We start from the raw sequence: 13903 nt of genomic DNA, 5'->3' as shown, positions 1-13903 counted from the left end.
ATTCTCCTTTGCTGAAAATGAAGAATATATACCAGGGTTGTTGACTAAAGGTGAAAAATTATGGAGCAGACCCACCATGAAAGCAAACATGTGAGCACTAAGCAAGAAGAATAGGGGAGTTTAAAAAAGAACTCATGCTAGCTATATAACCAAACATAGCAGATCATGCAGGCATGAAATAAGGAGGAGTCTCCATGCAGGTCAAAGAAGACCCTACGCAATATAAAAAGCCTTACATTATAGAGCAAGGAACTGACTAGTGTTAACAAATGAATAATTAGCATATAAAAACAAAAGAATGGGCAGCTTCTACGCAAGACTAAGATGCAAACAAGGGACATATATTGGAGGGAGGAAGTAGTTGCAGTAATGGATGAAGCAGAAACACAAGTAAAAGTATAGAGAATTTCATGTATGGTTCCGACAGTCCCAATAGAGAAGCACCCAATGCCTTTCTCAAATCTTGATATTATCTGGTTGCCAGTCAACAATGTCCAGAGGTTTCTTTTCTACACAATCTTCCATTAAAAGCCCTTTTTCTTTTATAGTATAGAGATCAAAGAAGAAGCTGACATTTGATAAGAAGCCCACATAGGTTAATAGAACCCACAGTCAAGGAACCAGGCATTAGAAGAAGGCAACTCACACATTTAAAAAAAAAGAGGAAATGCATCCAAATTGAAAAGGGAAGCCACAACCCATGCAATATATAAAATAAAGCTGGCTAAGACAAAGCCGTAGCTAAATATTAAGGGACACACATTTGAAGGGAGTAGATTAATGCTAGATTTAAAAGTGTAGGGTAGAGAAAGGTTTACCAAATATCCCACATTGTTCATGAGCGAGCACTTTTAAATCTTTAAATACAATTGCACACATAGAGTAAGATGTCTTAAGAACTAAATACTTTTGAAGAGTAGTGGTTGCGTGCAAGTCCCAGCCAATTGTATGATGATGTCAGCCAGATCTGACCAAAGAAAATTTTGAACTAACCAACACACAAGCTGATATGGCAATAGTGAACGAGATTGTGAAACATGGGCGCATCGGACAGCGGGGGCATACTGGCAATAATAAGATGCATGCACGATAAATAATGCAGGGATGTAGGACACCATATGAAAGCAGGTCCCACACACGGTGAGCTAGAAATTAACAAAATTTTAAGATGGAGCAACCAGAGCTCGACATGTGTCGTGATCCGATGGTTAGCGCATGCTCGCTTTTCAAAGATGCCCAAAGTTTAAGAAATGCAAGCAAGCGGTTGAGCGCCATGTGGCACTAATGTGGCATTTGATTGAAGGCTCAACTAATCAAACATTGACATATGGCACCTGGTCAAAGTACAGTTGACCACAAATTTGAAGGGGATGGAAAAATAAAATGATTTTAAAAAATTAAATTTTAAAATTGTTTTCAAAAGTGATATGTGCAGCATTTTTAAATGCTAAAAAGTTATTTTCTAAAGTATAAAATTTAGAATTTTTGAATTTTTTAAAAATATTCAAAGTTGTAGATCTGACATTTATACCTAGGGGAGTGATTTTCAATTCAACTTTCTAGGGGTTTTCGAGAGCCTAGATAGCAGTATTATATATCGCCAGAATCGAGACAAGACAAACTTTTCGATTATGGAGTTGGTTTCTACACAGGAAGCAGCTCATTCATGGTACAAAAGGTTTTCTCTCAGAGATTGAATGGCATGTTTTATCAGGTGTTTCAAGTCACCAGTTGTAGAATTCAGTGGAAAACCATCATGAAAGTATTCAATGACTATTGTATCAGATTATTTTGAGTTTTGGTGATGCTTTTGGCTTCAATTTGGTAAAATGGCATATATCCAAGTTCATTAGCAGATATTTGTCTTTACTGAGATATTTTGCATTTGGAGAGGCAAAATAGAAAATATATGATTAGCAGTTATAGACAGAAGGTAGAGAGAGGCTTTTTCAACTTCTTGGGAAGGAATTCTGAAGGGACACTTGTCAGTTGTAGATTCAATCTAGGAATTCTTTCCTCTATATTTATCTCATTCTCTCTCATTGTAAGGGTTCTAGTTCTTTGGAGAAAATTTGCACATTTCTGTGAGACCATATTTTCTTTCAAGTTTTGATGTATTCTCAATACTGAGGCACCATTCATTTAGCAATTTCTCTTTTGTATGAACAACAGTAGTGAAGTTAATTTAGCTCATTTCAGATCTGTTGGGTGTTTGTGTTTTTGAATTTCATCCATTTGAATGTATAATTTCAAGGAAATGAATACAAGTGAGCCAGAATTTCTTTAGTTTCATTTTGATTCTCGTCTCCTATCTATCTTATGTGGTCTAGGAACAAAGAGTTGAGACCCATTTGCATCCCTTTAAAGTTGTATGTCACATATGTTTTGCTGTTGGAACAAAGGGCCAAGTAAATGCTTGATGTGTTTGATAGGGTTGCTAGTTATTTTGAGGAGGATAGTTCATAAGAATGAGGTCTTAATGAACACTAATGTCTGAGTCACAAAGTATTAGGATGGATCTAACATCTTGGTGTATGAAATATGTCCTGGATATCACAGATGTATGTATTCAATTCATGGATTTGCCCAAATGGATTAGGCACTAATCATTTGTACGATCAATTCGTTCTTATTGCTACATATTTGAAGATTTTTTGAAAATCAACATCAATAATCAATTGTATTTCTCTTTCATGTCGAAGAACCTAAATGTGATGCCTTCACTTAGCTTGTGAATTTCATAGATATGCATTTAGCTACTGTAGATCTGTGTCATTTCATGAGTCATTAGGAGAAATAAGGGTAAAATCTGCTTAATAGATTCAGGGATATGTTATTGCACTGGTACGGTATCATTTGAATCTGAGGTCTACCTGCCCAGGTTTAGCAAAGCCTGAAGTAGAAGAAGGGTCAAGCCCTATAGTTGGCCCTGTATCTGAAATGATATGTTGAGAATGGGAGTTAGCTACCCCTAGATATGTCATATTCTGATGTGGATAATTGAAAACCCTCCAACGTTTTCAAACATCAACAAGATGGCGAATCTAATACGGAATGTATTGAATCTAAATAGTAGACAAACCTTGAGAATTTGAAAAAGGAGATTCAATACACCAGAAGAAGTGCATAATAAAGGATGCAGTAGTAAGATTGTCTGATGTGTTTTCTAGTCTTCTTACTCAAAATATCATGCACCCCAAGTGAGCTTTATTCATGGACAAAATTAGGTTGTAAAATTGGATAAAAATTGTGTGTTATGACTGTTATAGGTCTATCTTCAATCAATTCAGTTTGCAAATGCTGTTGAGAAAGTTCAAAGTCAAGAACTGATTTATAAAGGGTAGTTTCTTTTCAAGATAGTAATGGTTTGCAAGTTTCTCATACATGGTTAAGATTTTTCAAGTGACCAATTATGTTTTATTTCTCACATAAGTTAGTGGAGACTCTCAAATCTCTGTACCAGTATGTTCCTAGTTTGATTCTTATTGCAAAATTTTGAAAGACTTTCAGTTGTATGGGCAGATCTAAAACTATTGATAGATCTTGAAAAGGAAGTTTTAAATTCTTGATAAGTTTTAAAGTGTTGTTTGTAATCTGCTATTATAAAGAATTGAAGTGTAAAAGTAGATCACAGTTGTGATTTCTTGATTCCTCTTGAAGGGAGGTAGCGACACTACAAAGTTTGATGATTGGTGTAAAGGATTTTGAGTCTTGCACCTGTGCCAAATTAGCAGATCGAAGATTAGCATCAGCACTTGAGGTATTTTGGTTTTCATGTTTTCTTTTCATGGAAGTCAAATGTTAGAATCAGTGCCTCTATTCAGTGATTTTTAGCACTAGAAGGAAGAGGTAGAAATTTTGTTCTATAATGGAGTCAGATCTCAAATCTGAGATTACTTTGCCAAATTCTGGGAGTTTAGAAACTGTGGATAATAACATTGCTATGTTGAATACAATGGTCTACAAAAGGATTTTCAATCTTATAAGAATTGAGGTGGGAAATACTCAAGGTTTAAATGCTGAACAATGTTATATAAAGATTAAATCAGTAATCAGAAAGATACCTTTTCATTATAGACCTAAGGAATCTTCCCTACCTAGTATTTTCCTTGATGTTCTAGTACCTGATTTAGTCAATTGGCTAGCACCTATAAGATTACAAAGGTTTTTACAAATTGAAAGATTCATTGAGGAGATGGAAAATGATAATTATAGATTCAATGTTATGTCTTCTAATGATAATGAGTATGCTGAAAGTCAATGTAGTAATGAATACAATGAGTATGTAGAGAAAGATAATTTGTCTTCCGAATGTGAAGAGAAGGATTCAAATGCAAGTGAATCAGGTAATTGCAATCAGCATAATGAAGGTGGATATGAAAGTGAAAATAAAATTTGTTACAGTGAATATGAAGTTGAATAAATTTGTAACAGCAATAAGGGTAATGATTGCTATGATAAGAATGAATTTTGTAACAATTCTGATTTTCCATATTGTTATGCTAATGATCTTGCTATTGTAAGTTCTTCATGTTATCTGGATGATAATCACAACTAGGAGAATATTTGTGAGGCAATCTTCTTGAGCTCTGATCAAATTTCAGATTTGTTGGCTCATGGTTTTGAAAAGCAAGTAAGTGTTTCTAAGGATCTTCATATTTTCCATCATAATGTTTCTTCATTCAGTCAAGTTACTTCCCCAAAGTTTGATGTGGAAAGAGAGGTAGAATTTGAACGACCTTTGTTAGACTTTGGAGGTGTAGATGACAGTACCTCAAATGTCTTTACACATGACAATTTGTTGGATGTGGAGCATGTTAATGAAAGGAAGGTTAATGTTGTTTTAGATTCTTTTTATGTTGATCTTGCTAAACATTGTTTTGATGTTTCATATGATGATGAGGAAACTAGTGAATATTGTCAATCAGATTATAAATTTTCTTTATATGCTAATAAGTCTTGTAAAGATAAGTTCAAGGTTTATTTCGACATTCAGTTAGATGAAAAAAATGATAGTGATCAACATAGTTTAGATCAACACTTTCAAAATGAGTTTTCATTTTTGGTAACTAATTAGTTGCCTGAAGAATGTGAAGAGGTTTCAACAAATGGTAAATCTGATTCAATGAGTAACATGATTGCAAGTAGGCAGCAATTAGATTTCACATATTCTTCACATACAGAGACACAAGATGAGTTGCAAGTAATTGATTCATCTACTCGTTGAATGAAATAGAGTACCAAGCTTTTGTGTTTCCGATTGAAGTAATCCATGATTCAGTCAGTAATGATCAATTTTAGTTTAATGTTAGTTGTTATGATCATGTTGATTCATTTTTTCATAGTGAGCAAGATGAAGAAAGTGTGTCTGATTTTTATATGCACTATGAAGATGATAATAGTTTTCTTTTGCCTAATGAGCTGATTGTGAATATTGATATGTTGGGTAAAACAAACGAGGATAAGAATTTTAGTTTACCTCAAGAAAATGGTGATGAGAATAAGGTATACGACAGAGGTAAAAAAATTTGTTGAATTTTGGTGGCCCAGGGCCATTGCTTGTACATAGTAGGTGTAGTAGTTTCCTATTTTCAATAAAGCTATTCGAGAGAAGTTTTTGAAGTTCAGGTGTGTGGTCTACTTCTCCCAGAGATTTGTAAAAATGCTTTTTAATGCCTATGTACTCGGCTATCCATTTGAGCCCCCTAAGGTGTTTAATGTTTCTAACACCCTGCATTCAGCGTGTCTAAGCACTCCATGAAGAAAAATTGAGATTTCAAGCCATTTTGTGAAGTCACATTTTGAGCTAGTTTCAAATCTGCATTTTTGCCCTATGTCAAATAGCGACAGGAGGCCATGTTTGTAATTGAATATCTCGCACCTAGAAATTTTTTGTGATTCACTGCTTTCGGAGTGTCTAATGTCCATATCCAAGAACTTATGTTTCAGATTTCAAGTCATTTTGAGTCCGTTTGACAAGTTTTTGATCCCCTCAAGGTTGGTCAGTTACTGTTTTCATGCTTTTGCAATTATTTCTGAATTCTAGGAAGCCCTGTTTGACGATTAATATTTTTGACATAGTTGACCAAAATTTTGAAATTCCTTTTGCATTGCATTGTAGATGTTAGAGAATTGTTATGTTTCAAGTTTTAGCTTATGACAAATCTATTTGATCAGTTTTCAAACGCAATTCCAAACGCAATTTCTAAAGTTTTACTGGTGTCAGCAAGTGTAGATTGTTTGGTACTCTTGTTCATGATGTCATAACTTGAGATCCATGATTGCCTAGATTGAATGGATTGTACCACTATGTTGTCCTCTGAAAGTACTCCAAGTGTGTCAGTTTGCAAGTCATGACGAATCCATTTGCACACTTTTCTAGGTCAATTCCATTTAAAAAAGGAAATGCATCCAAATTAAAAAGGGAAGCCACAGTCCATGCAATATATAAAATGAAGCTGGCTAAGACAAAGTCGTAGCTAAATATGGAGGGACACACATTTGAAGGGAGCAGATTAATGCTAGATTTAAAAGTACAGGGCAGAGAAAGGTTTACCAAATATCCCACATTGTTCATGGGTAAGCGCTTTTAAATCTTTAAATACAATTGCACACATAGAGTAAGATGTCTTAAGAACTAAAGGCTTTTGAAGAGTAGTGGTTGCACGTGGGTCCCAACCAATTGTATGATGATGTCACTTGGATTTGACCAAAGAAAAATTTTGAATGAACCAATGCACGAGCTGATATGGCAACAATGAACAAGATTGTGACATGTGGCCACATTGGACGATAGGGGCATACCCACAATAATAAGATGCATGCATGATAAAGAATGTGGGGATGTGAGATGTCACCACGTGGCAGTGGGTCCTGTGCATGGTGAGCTGGAAATTAAGGGCAATTTAAGATGGAGCCACCAAAACTCAACATGTGTCGTGATTCGACGGTCAGCGCATGCCCGCTTTTCAAAGATGCCCAAAGTTTAAGAAATGGAGGCAAGCGGGTGAGCGCCATGTGGTGCTGATGTGGCACTCGATCGAAGGCTTAGCTAATCAAACATTGACACATGGCACCCAGTCAAAGGAGGGGTTACCACGAATTTGAATTTGAGGGGGGTGGAAAAATAAAATGATTTAAAAAATTTTCATTTTAAAATTGTTTTCAAATAGTGATACATGCAGCATTTTTAAATGCAAAAAAGTTATTTCCTAAAGTATAAACTTTAGAAATTTTGAATTTTTGAAAATATTCAAAGTTGTAGACCTGACATTTATAGCTATTGGAGTGATTTTCAATTCAACTTTTTCGGAGTTTCTGAGAGGCTAGATAGCAGTATTATACATCAACAAAAATGAGAGAAGATGAACTTTTCGATTATGGAGCTGGTTTCTGCACAGGAAGCAGCTGGTTCATGCTATAGAAGGTTTTATCTTAGAGATTGAATGGCATGTTTTATCAGGTGTTTAAAGTCACCAGTTGCAAAATCCAGTAGAAAAACATCATGAAAGTATTCAGTGACTATTGTATTAGATTATTTTGAGTTTTTGTGATGTTTTTGGCTTCAATTTGGTAAATTGGCACATATCTGGGTTCATTAGCAAATATTTGTCTTTACTGAGATATTTTTCATTTGGAGAGGCAAAACATAAAAGATATGATTAGTAGTTATCGAGAGAAGGTAGAGAGAGGCTTTTTCAGCTTCTTGGGAAGGAATTCTGAAGGGACACTTGCTAGTTGCAGATTCAATCTGGGAATTCTTTCCTCTATACTTATCTCATTCTCTTTCATTGTAAGGGTTCCAGTTCTTTGGAGAAAATTTTCACATTACTGTGAGACCATATTCTCTTTCAAGTTTTGATGTATTCCCAATATTGAGACACCATTCATTCAACAATTTTTCTTTTGTATGAATAGCAATAGTGAAGTTAATTCAGCTCATTTTAGATCTATTGGGTGTTTTTGTTTTTGAATTTCATGCATTTGAATGTATAATTTCAAGAAAATAAATACAAGTGAGCCAAAATTTCTTTAGTTTCATTCTGATTCTCATCTCCTATCTTAGTAATTTGCAGTCTTATGTGGTCTAGGAACAAAGAGCTGAAACCCATTTGCATCCCTTTAAAGTTGTATGTCACATATTTTTTTCTATTGGAACAAAGGGCCAAGTAAATGCTTGATGTGTTTGACAAGGTTGCTGGTTATTTTGAGGAGGAAAGTTCATAAGAATGACGTCTTAATGAAAAATGATGTTTGAATCACAAAGTGATAGGATGGATCTGATATCTTGGTGTATGAAATATGTCCTGGATATCACAGATGTATGTATTCAATTCATGGATTAGGTACTGATCATTTGTAGGATCAATTCATTCTTATTGCTACATATTTGAGGATTTGTTGAAAATCAACATCAATAATTAATTGTATTTCCCTTTCATGTTGAAGAACCTAAATGTGATGCCCTCACTCAGCTTGTGAATTTAATAGATATGCATCTAGCTATTGTAGATATGTGTCATTTCATGAGTCATTAAGAGAAATAAGGGTAAAATCTGCTTAATAGATTCAGGGATATGTTTTTGCACTGGTATGGTATCATTTGAATCTGAGGTCTACCCACCTAGGTTTAGCAGAGCTTGAAGTAGAAGAAGGGTCAAGCCTTATAGTTGGCCCTGTGTCTGAAATGATATGTTGAGAATGAGAGTTAGCTACCCCTAGATATGTCATATTCTCATGGGGATAATTGAAAACACTCCAGTGTTTTCAAACACTGACACCAACCAAGTGACAACAGTCCCTTTTTCCAAAGATAAAACTAAATAGAAAAATCTAAAAATGTACAAATTCATTGAAAAGTGTTCTTTGGATGGTTGGAAAAATTAGGTCTAATATAATAGATTACTTTTTTTCACAGTGATAAAAACAAAACTTTTTGCAAATTAATAATCATTCTTATGTACAAAGCTCAATTATTTACCTCTGTTTATATTTTTTAATACCCTTTTCTACGTAATATTGTATTTTGCAAATCCAATTGCAATGTTGAGCTTTCTTTTTTTCTACTATTTAAAGTATCTTTTATGTTGAGCTTCATATTATTGTTTTATTACGATCTTCCTTTGCTTTCATTCTTTGTTTCTTTCTTTCTTGATGGTTTTCTTGATAACTTGAATTTATTGTAAATTATGCCCATTAAATCCACATTTACCTCTTGTAGAAGAATTGTGGTTGTAGGTTTTTCAAGTGTTTCTAGAAGATGCTAGTCTCTTCCTTAATATATAATAATAGATTTAGGGACTTGTCAGTCTTTTGATGTCTGGACTATGCTTATTTTTCATTAAGTTTTTTATTACTCTTGTATTTTATAGATTATGTGACAACTGGCTGATTCAATCCCTTCTTCCTTAGGTTTTCATAAAATATGTATTCCCTGCTTTTGTCGTCTAACATGTATCACACCGGTTTCTTGGCTTATTTTAACTCATTTTTAAGAGTTGCAATGCTGCTATCTGCAAAATCGACACATACAAGGTTCCTTGTCTTTAGCTCTTTTTTTAGAGTCGCCATGATGCAAGTTACAAAATCGATCCATACAAAAGTAGTACACATTATAGCCATTAAGATTCATCTTTGTCAGATCAATGTTTTAATTAAGGCTCTTGTGTGACATTCACAGACACCTCCATGCAGGATTGTACCAGCCATTCCATGTCCTTCGCACACATAAAATTATGTCCTATTTGACGCTTGTACGTAATTTATTTTCTATTTTATGCATGACTGCTCTTATGTTCGGGCCTTGTCAGAAAAATTATTGTGTATTTACTTATAATTACATAATTTTCCTTCCATCTCATGTTTGATAATTAACATTCCAACGCTATTACTCATGATTCCACTAAATAATATTTCACATTATTCTGAAAATCTTGAAGTTACAGGAAGTAGAAATACCTAAACCACGACCTACTTTGTAAATTTAATTTGGACTTAAGTTACAGAATAATGTTTTATAGGAAATTACTGATAGAAGTTATGGACAAAATAAACATTTAAAAAAATGCCATTCTCTAAGAAAATGTAAGAATTTATTGTGGTGGTCCTAAGAGGCTACTGCCACTTCTATCTGCTATTTCTTCGGCATGTCCTCTATTCTTCATTCCCTGCCAGTGGGAGGTTGGTGAATATATTATGGAGCAGCTGCAGCACTCTCTTTGACTATTCTCCATCAACTACTATATAAGAGCATGGCTAAGATCACTAATTCACATTCCTTGCTCTTCTTTTGTAAGTACAAAATCAATCCTAACTGTGAAGTTGTACATTAAAGTCCCCTTTGTGCTCAATATTAGAAGTCATTAGCTTTTAGTAGTGCAATATCCTTTTTTCGATCTCTCATTTATCCATCTTTGGAATGATTTTATTTTATTAATTTATTTATAAAAAGAGACTATTCATTCAATTTGGGTGTCTAGATTTTGATTATCCTGTGTACCACGTTAATGGCAACCATAAATGTAGGAGTATTCCTCATAAAAAAGAAGAATTTATTCCTGTACCTGAAAGAAACCTACAAAACCAAGATCCAAGAATAGCAACAGGAGGGTCACTTACCTTACTAATGGCCTTAATTTGTGTGAGGATTATACCAAGGCTGCGAGTTGAAAACCAGTTGTGGTGTCTCCATATTTGAAATGATTATTAATCAACCAATTTTAGGTTACTTATTTATGATTGCACACAACTTTTGTTCTTCGAATATAAGTAAGTACTATTTGAAAAACAATCTCTCAGATAAACAAAAATCAAATATGCTTTCCCCTAATTCATGCCAGTGGTTACATTGATCCCTCCCAAAGTGGTTTCCATAGCTGCTCCACATCATCCACTGTGAAATTATCATTTGTTTGCGCATCAAAGAAAACATGTTCATCATCATTGTGATACCCACCAATGAGTAGGGCTCGAAGTTCATCCCTCTCCAAGTTGATCTTTACTACCTCTGCTTGTGTGGCTTCCAACTGGGACTTCAGCTCCCCGATTTGCTTCTGTAGTTGCTGAACTTGTGTTGCACAGCCATGCACAGGATCCTTCAGCCTTGCACTAGCTTCATACACCATGCTATTTACCGCATCTTTTCTTTTCTCAGCCTCCAAACCCTAAACCAATATCCAGTCAAAACAATGAATATACCTTTTTAAACAAGTAAAGAAATTAATCTTCTTAAACCTGTACAGCAAGGATCAAATTACATTGAATTTATGTCCATAGACTTCATGAAATCTATCCATAAGATCTCTTTCAGATCAATTTGATTTATTTTTTAATTATACAATAGTGTTTTTATCAAAATTTTGGAGCATATTTTCTAATAACTTATGAAGACAATCCGTTTTTAGGATCATGGAATGTTATCCAGAATATTGATGGTGAGAAAAGTTGCATAGTCTATTGAAGATTGATCCAGAATGTTGTCCAAAATATTATGGATTTTAGATATTTGAAGAGTTTATAGTATGTGGTTTTCAGGTTTAATTGTCACATTTATTTTCATAAAAAATTTATATCAAATTCTATGATATATTATAAGAACAATATAAAACTATAGGAAAGTCTAAGAAGTTATTAGGATGATAAAGTGCTCTATGAATTTTCTACACCTCTATACCATCTAGATTTGGTTTTAAAAAGCTGATATGAATGAACCTAAAAAACGCTTGCTAAAATCATAGTTACATTTAACCAGTAGTGAGTAGATTATCCATACACCTCTTGAAACATGTCTCATACAAACTTATAATTTAGCGTTAGATATAAAGTTTCTAAATTAAAATGTATGAGCTTCTTTTTAATCAACTTTTGGGATCACATTTCTTGATTTATTGGGAGGATGATCCCTGTCAGCATAATGGAATGTTGATAAACAAAAAATTATAGTTAAATCTAACTGTTTTAAGTCAATATTTTACAGATTATAAAAAATCTATGATTTAAAAAATAATATACATAATAACCGCGCACCTTCTATAATGCATTAAATCGATTCATACGTAAAGCTTAAAAAAACATTTTCAATGATAGACATCAGATTTAAAATTTATTCTAATTAAGAAATATTATCTATGGATTTAATTGTGTGAATCAATTTTCTCGTAAATCTAGACTTGCTGTCAATGATCTCCATTAACATACTGATTTCGAGATATATGAAATTTCATAGAGCTCGAGATTATTATTATTTTTAAATGTATATAATCCCAACAAGAATTGGTAAAATAGAATTAAATTTTAGAATCACAATTACTAAACATTTCGAATATCAGAAAGAAAAAAGAAAGAAGATCGAATATGATTACTTGAAGGGTTTTCAGTACATGCCGGGTCCCAAAAACTTGATGAACTATCTCAAATTTGAGAGGATCAGTTGATGGAAAATGCGGAGCTAACACACAACGCTCTGGACATTTCTTCCGGTGCTTCTTACAACCTGCGCATCTTGGCATTTTGTTTTCGATTGTTAACTGTTGTAGCTCACTGTTCAACTGGAGGCTCAACTGACATGAGTTTGTAGAAATTCAACACATAGGAAATAATGAGCATGAAAGAAGTTTACAGTTAGGAAGGGACTTATTCTTAGTATTTATAATCGTCGTAGGTGCGCAAAGACTACGCAATGGTTTGGTTTTCGCGTGTGAACATTAAAAACATGTTTCCTCTCCTTTCCCGGGAAAGTATCGTAGATTCTTTTCATCTTCCACAAAGAAGGGAAAGTAAGTACTGTGGACCCAACAAGTCAGTCACCATGCTAGACTGGAAAATAATGCTATTTTCTTGCTAAAAGACCGTGCATTAGGTTTCCCGTAAGAAAGTCATTTCAACTGGCCTTCGATTCCACCGTTTATACAGACGGGATAGACAACAAACTTATTTCTGCCAATTTTAGGTGCAATTATTAATGAATAAATAAATAAACATAATATTAATTATTATAGCTAAAGAATGTGCCAGGGGTATGCTAAAAGGTCTTTGATTGGAATCTATTATCAAAAATAAATATAATATATTGTAGAATGAAGTAACAATAACAACATTCATTTTGGACGAATGAAAATTATATGTTGGGTGAACTATATATTTTGAAGTGTAACATTGAATTGACTCTAAATACATTAGTAATTATTGTATTTGTAAATACAAAACAATAGAAAACTGAGTTTTCTTTTACAACAATTAGAATAGATGGTAATAAGAATGTAACTGCAAATAAAAGAAAAACATAATTGGTTGCATATCTTGACAACTTGTAGACATTTTTGTTTTGTATATTTCATTGATAAAGCCTTTATAATAGTAGAGGTCAAGCAAAAAATCATAGAAGGGAATTAATATTTTCAAACATATTGCATACTTAAATTATAGAATAACAGAATATCGTAAACTAGTTGGTATATGAATCCCATAAACCTGGAAACCTTAATAATCAAGCCAATCTAAAACAACAATTTGTGAAGTTATATAATTAGTAATTTTTTTACGCTTTATAACTTGCAACCTAACTCTCACCTCTCGCAGTGGTGGAACCTTCCCTTCAACACTTGATCCCCCCCCCCACAATATCTTTCCATATCTATGGTTGGTCATCTATAGTGGGGTCCCTTTACCTACTAGGGGGGTCCTACTACTCACGACAACTCACAAGATTTGTTCTTCACTTTAGGGATCAATTTGGGGATGCTAGAGGATCTGGCATTTTTGTACAGTGTTGGTCCTAAGGGTAGTCTAGAGAAAGTTGGGGCTCTGGAGATCCTGAAGTAAAAGTGGAAAGGTGTGGGTCAATATGCACTTAGGGCCCCATGTGGGAATCTTCCTACTGTAAGTCATGTGGGGATGTAGGTTCAAG

At 33.9% G+C, this 13903-nt stretch overlaps 1 protein-coding gene across 1 annotated transcript; it reads right to left on the bottom strand.

Annotated features, from left to right (window-relative positions):
• Positions 1-10728: 10728 nt before the first annotated feature.
• Positions 10729-12595, bottom strand: LOC149569415 (LOB domain-containing protein 1-like). Its single transcript, XM_089817745.1, has 2 exons — positions 12360-12595; positions 10729-11162 (listed from the first exon to the last, which is right to left on the bottom strand). Exons 1-2 carry the CDS (start codon positions 12504-12506, stop codon positions 10842-10844), a joined length of 468 nt encoding a protein of 155 aa, XP_089673871.1. The 5' UTR covers positions 12507-12595; the 3' UTR covers positions 10729-10841.
• Between the last annotated feature and the right edge of the window lie 1308 nt (positions 12596-13903).

This window comes from Cupressus sempervirens, chromosome 3, assembly GCF_028749045.1.
Source record: "Cupressus sempervirens isolate cs-2001-9-10 chromosome 3, ASM2874904v1, whole genome shotgun sequence".
Taxonomy (NCBI): Eukaryota; Viridiplantae; Streptophyta; class Pinopsida; order Cupressales; family Cupressaceae; genus Cupressus; species Cupressus sempervirens.
This window is presented reverse-complemented; position numbering and strand designations above follow the sequence as displayed.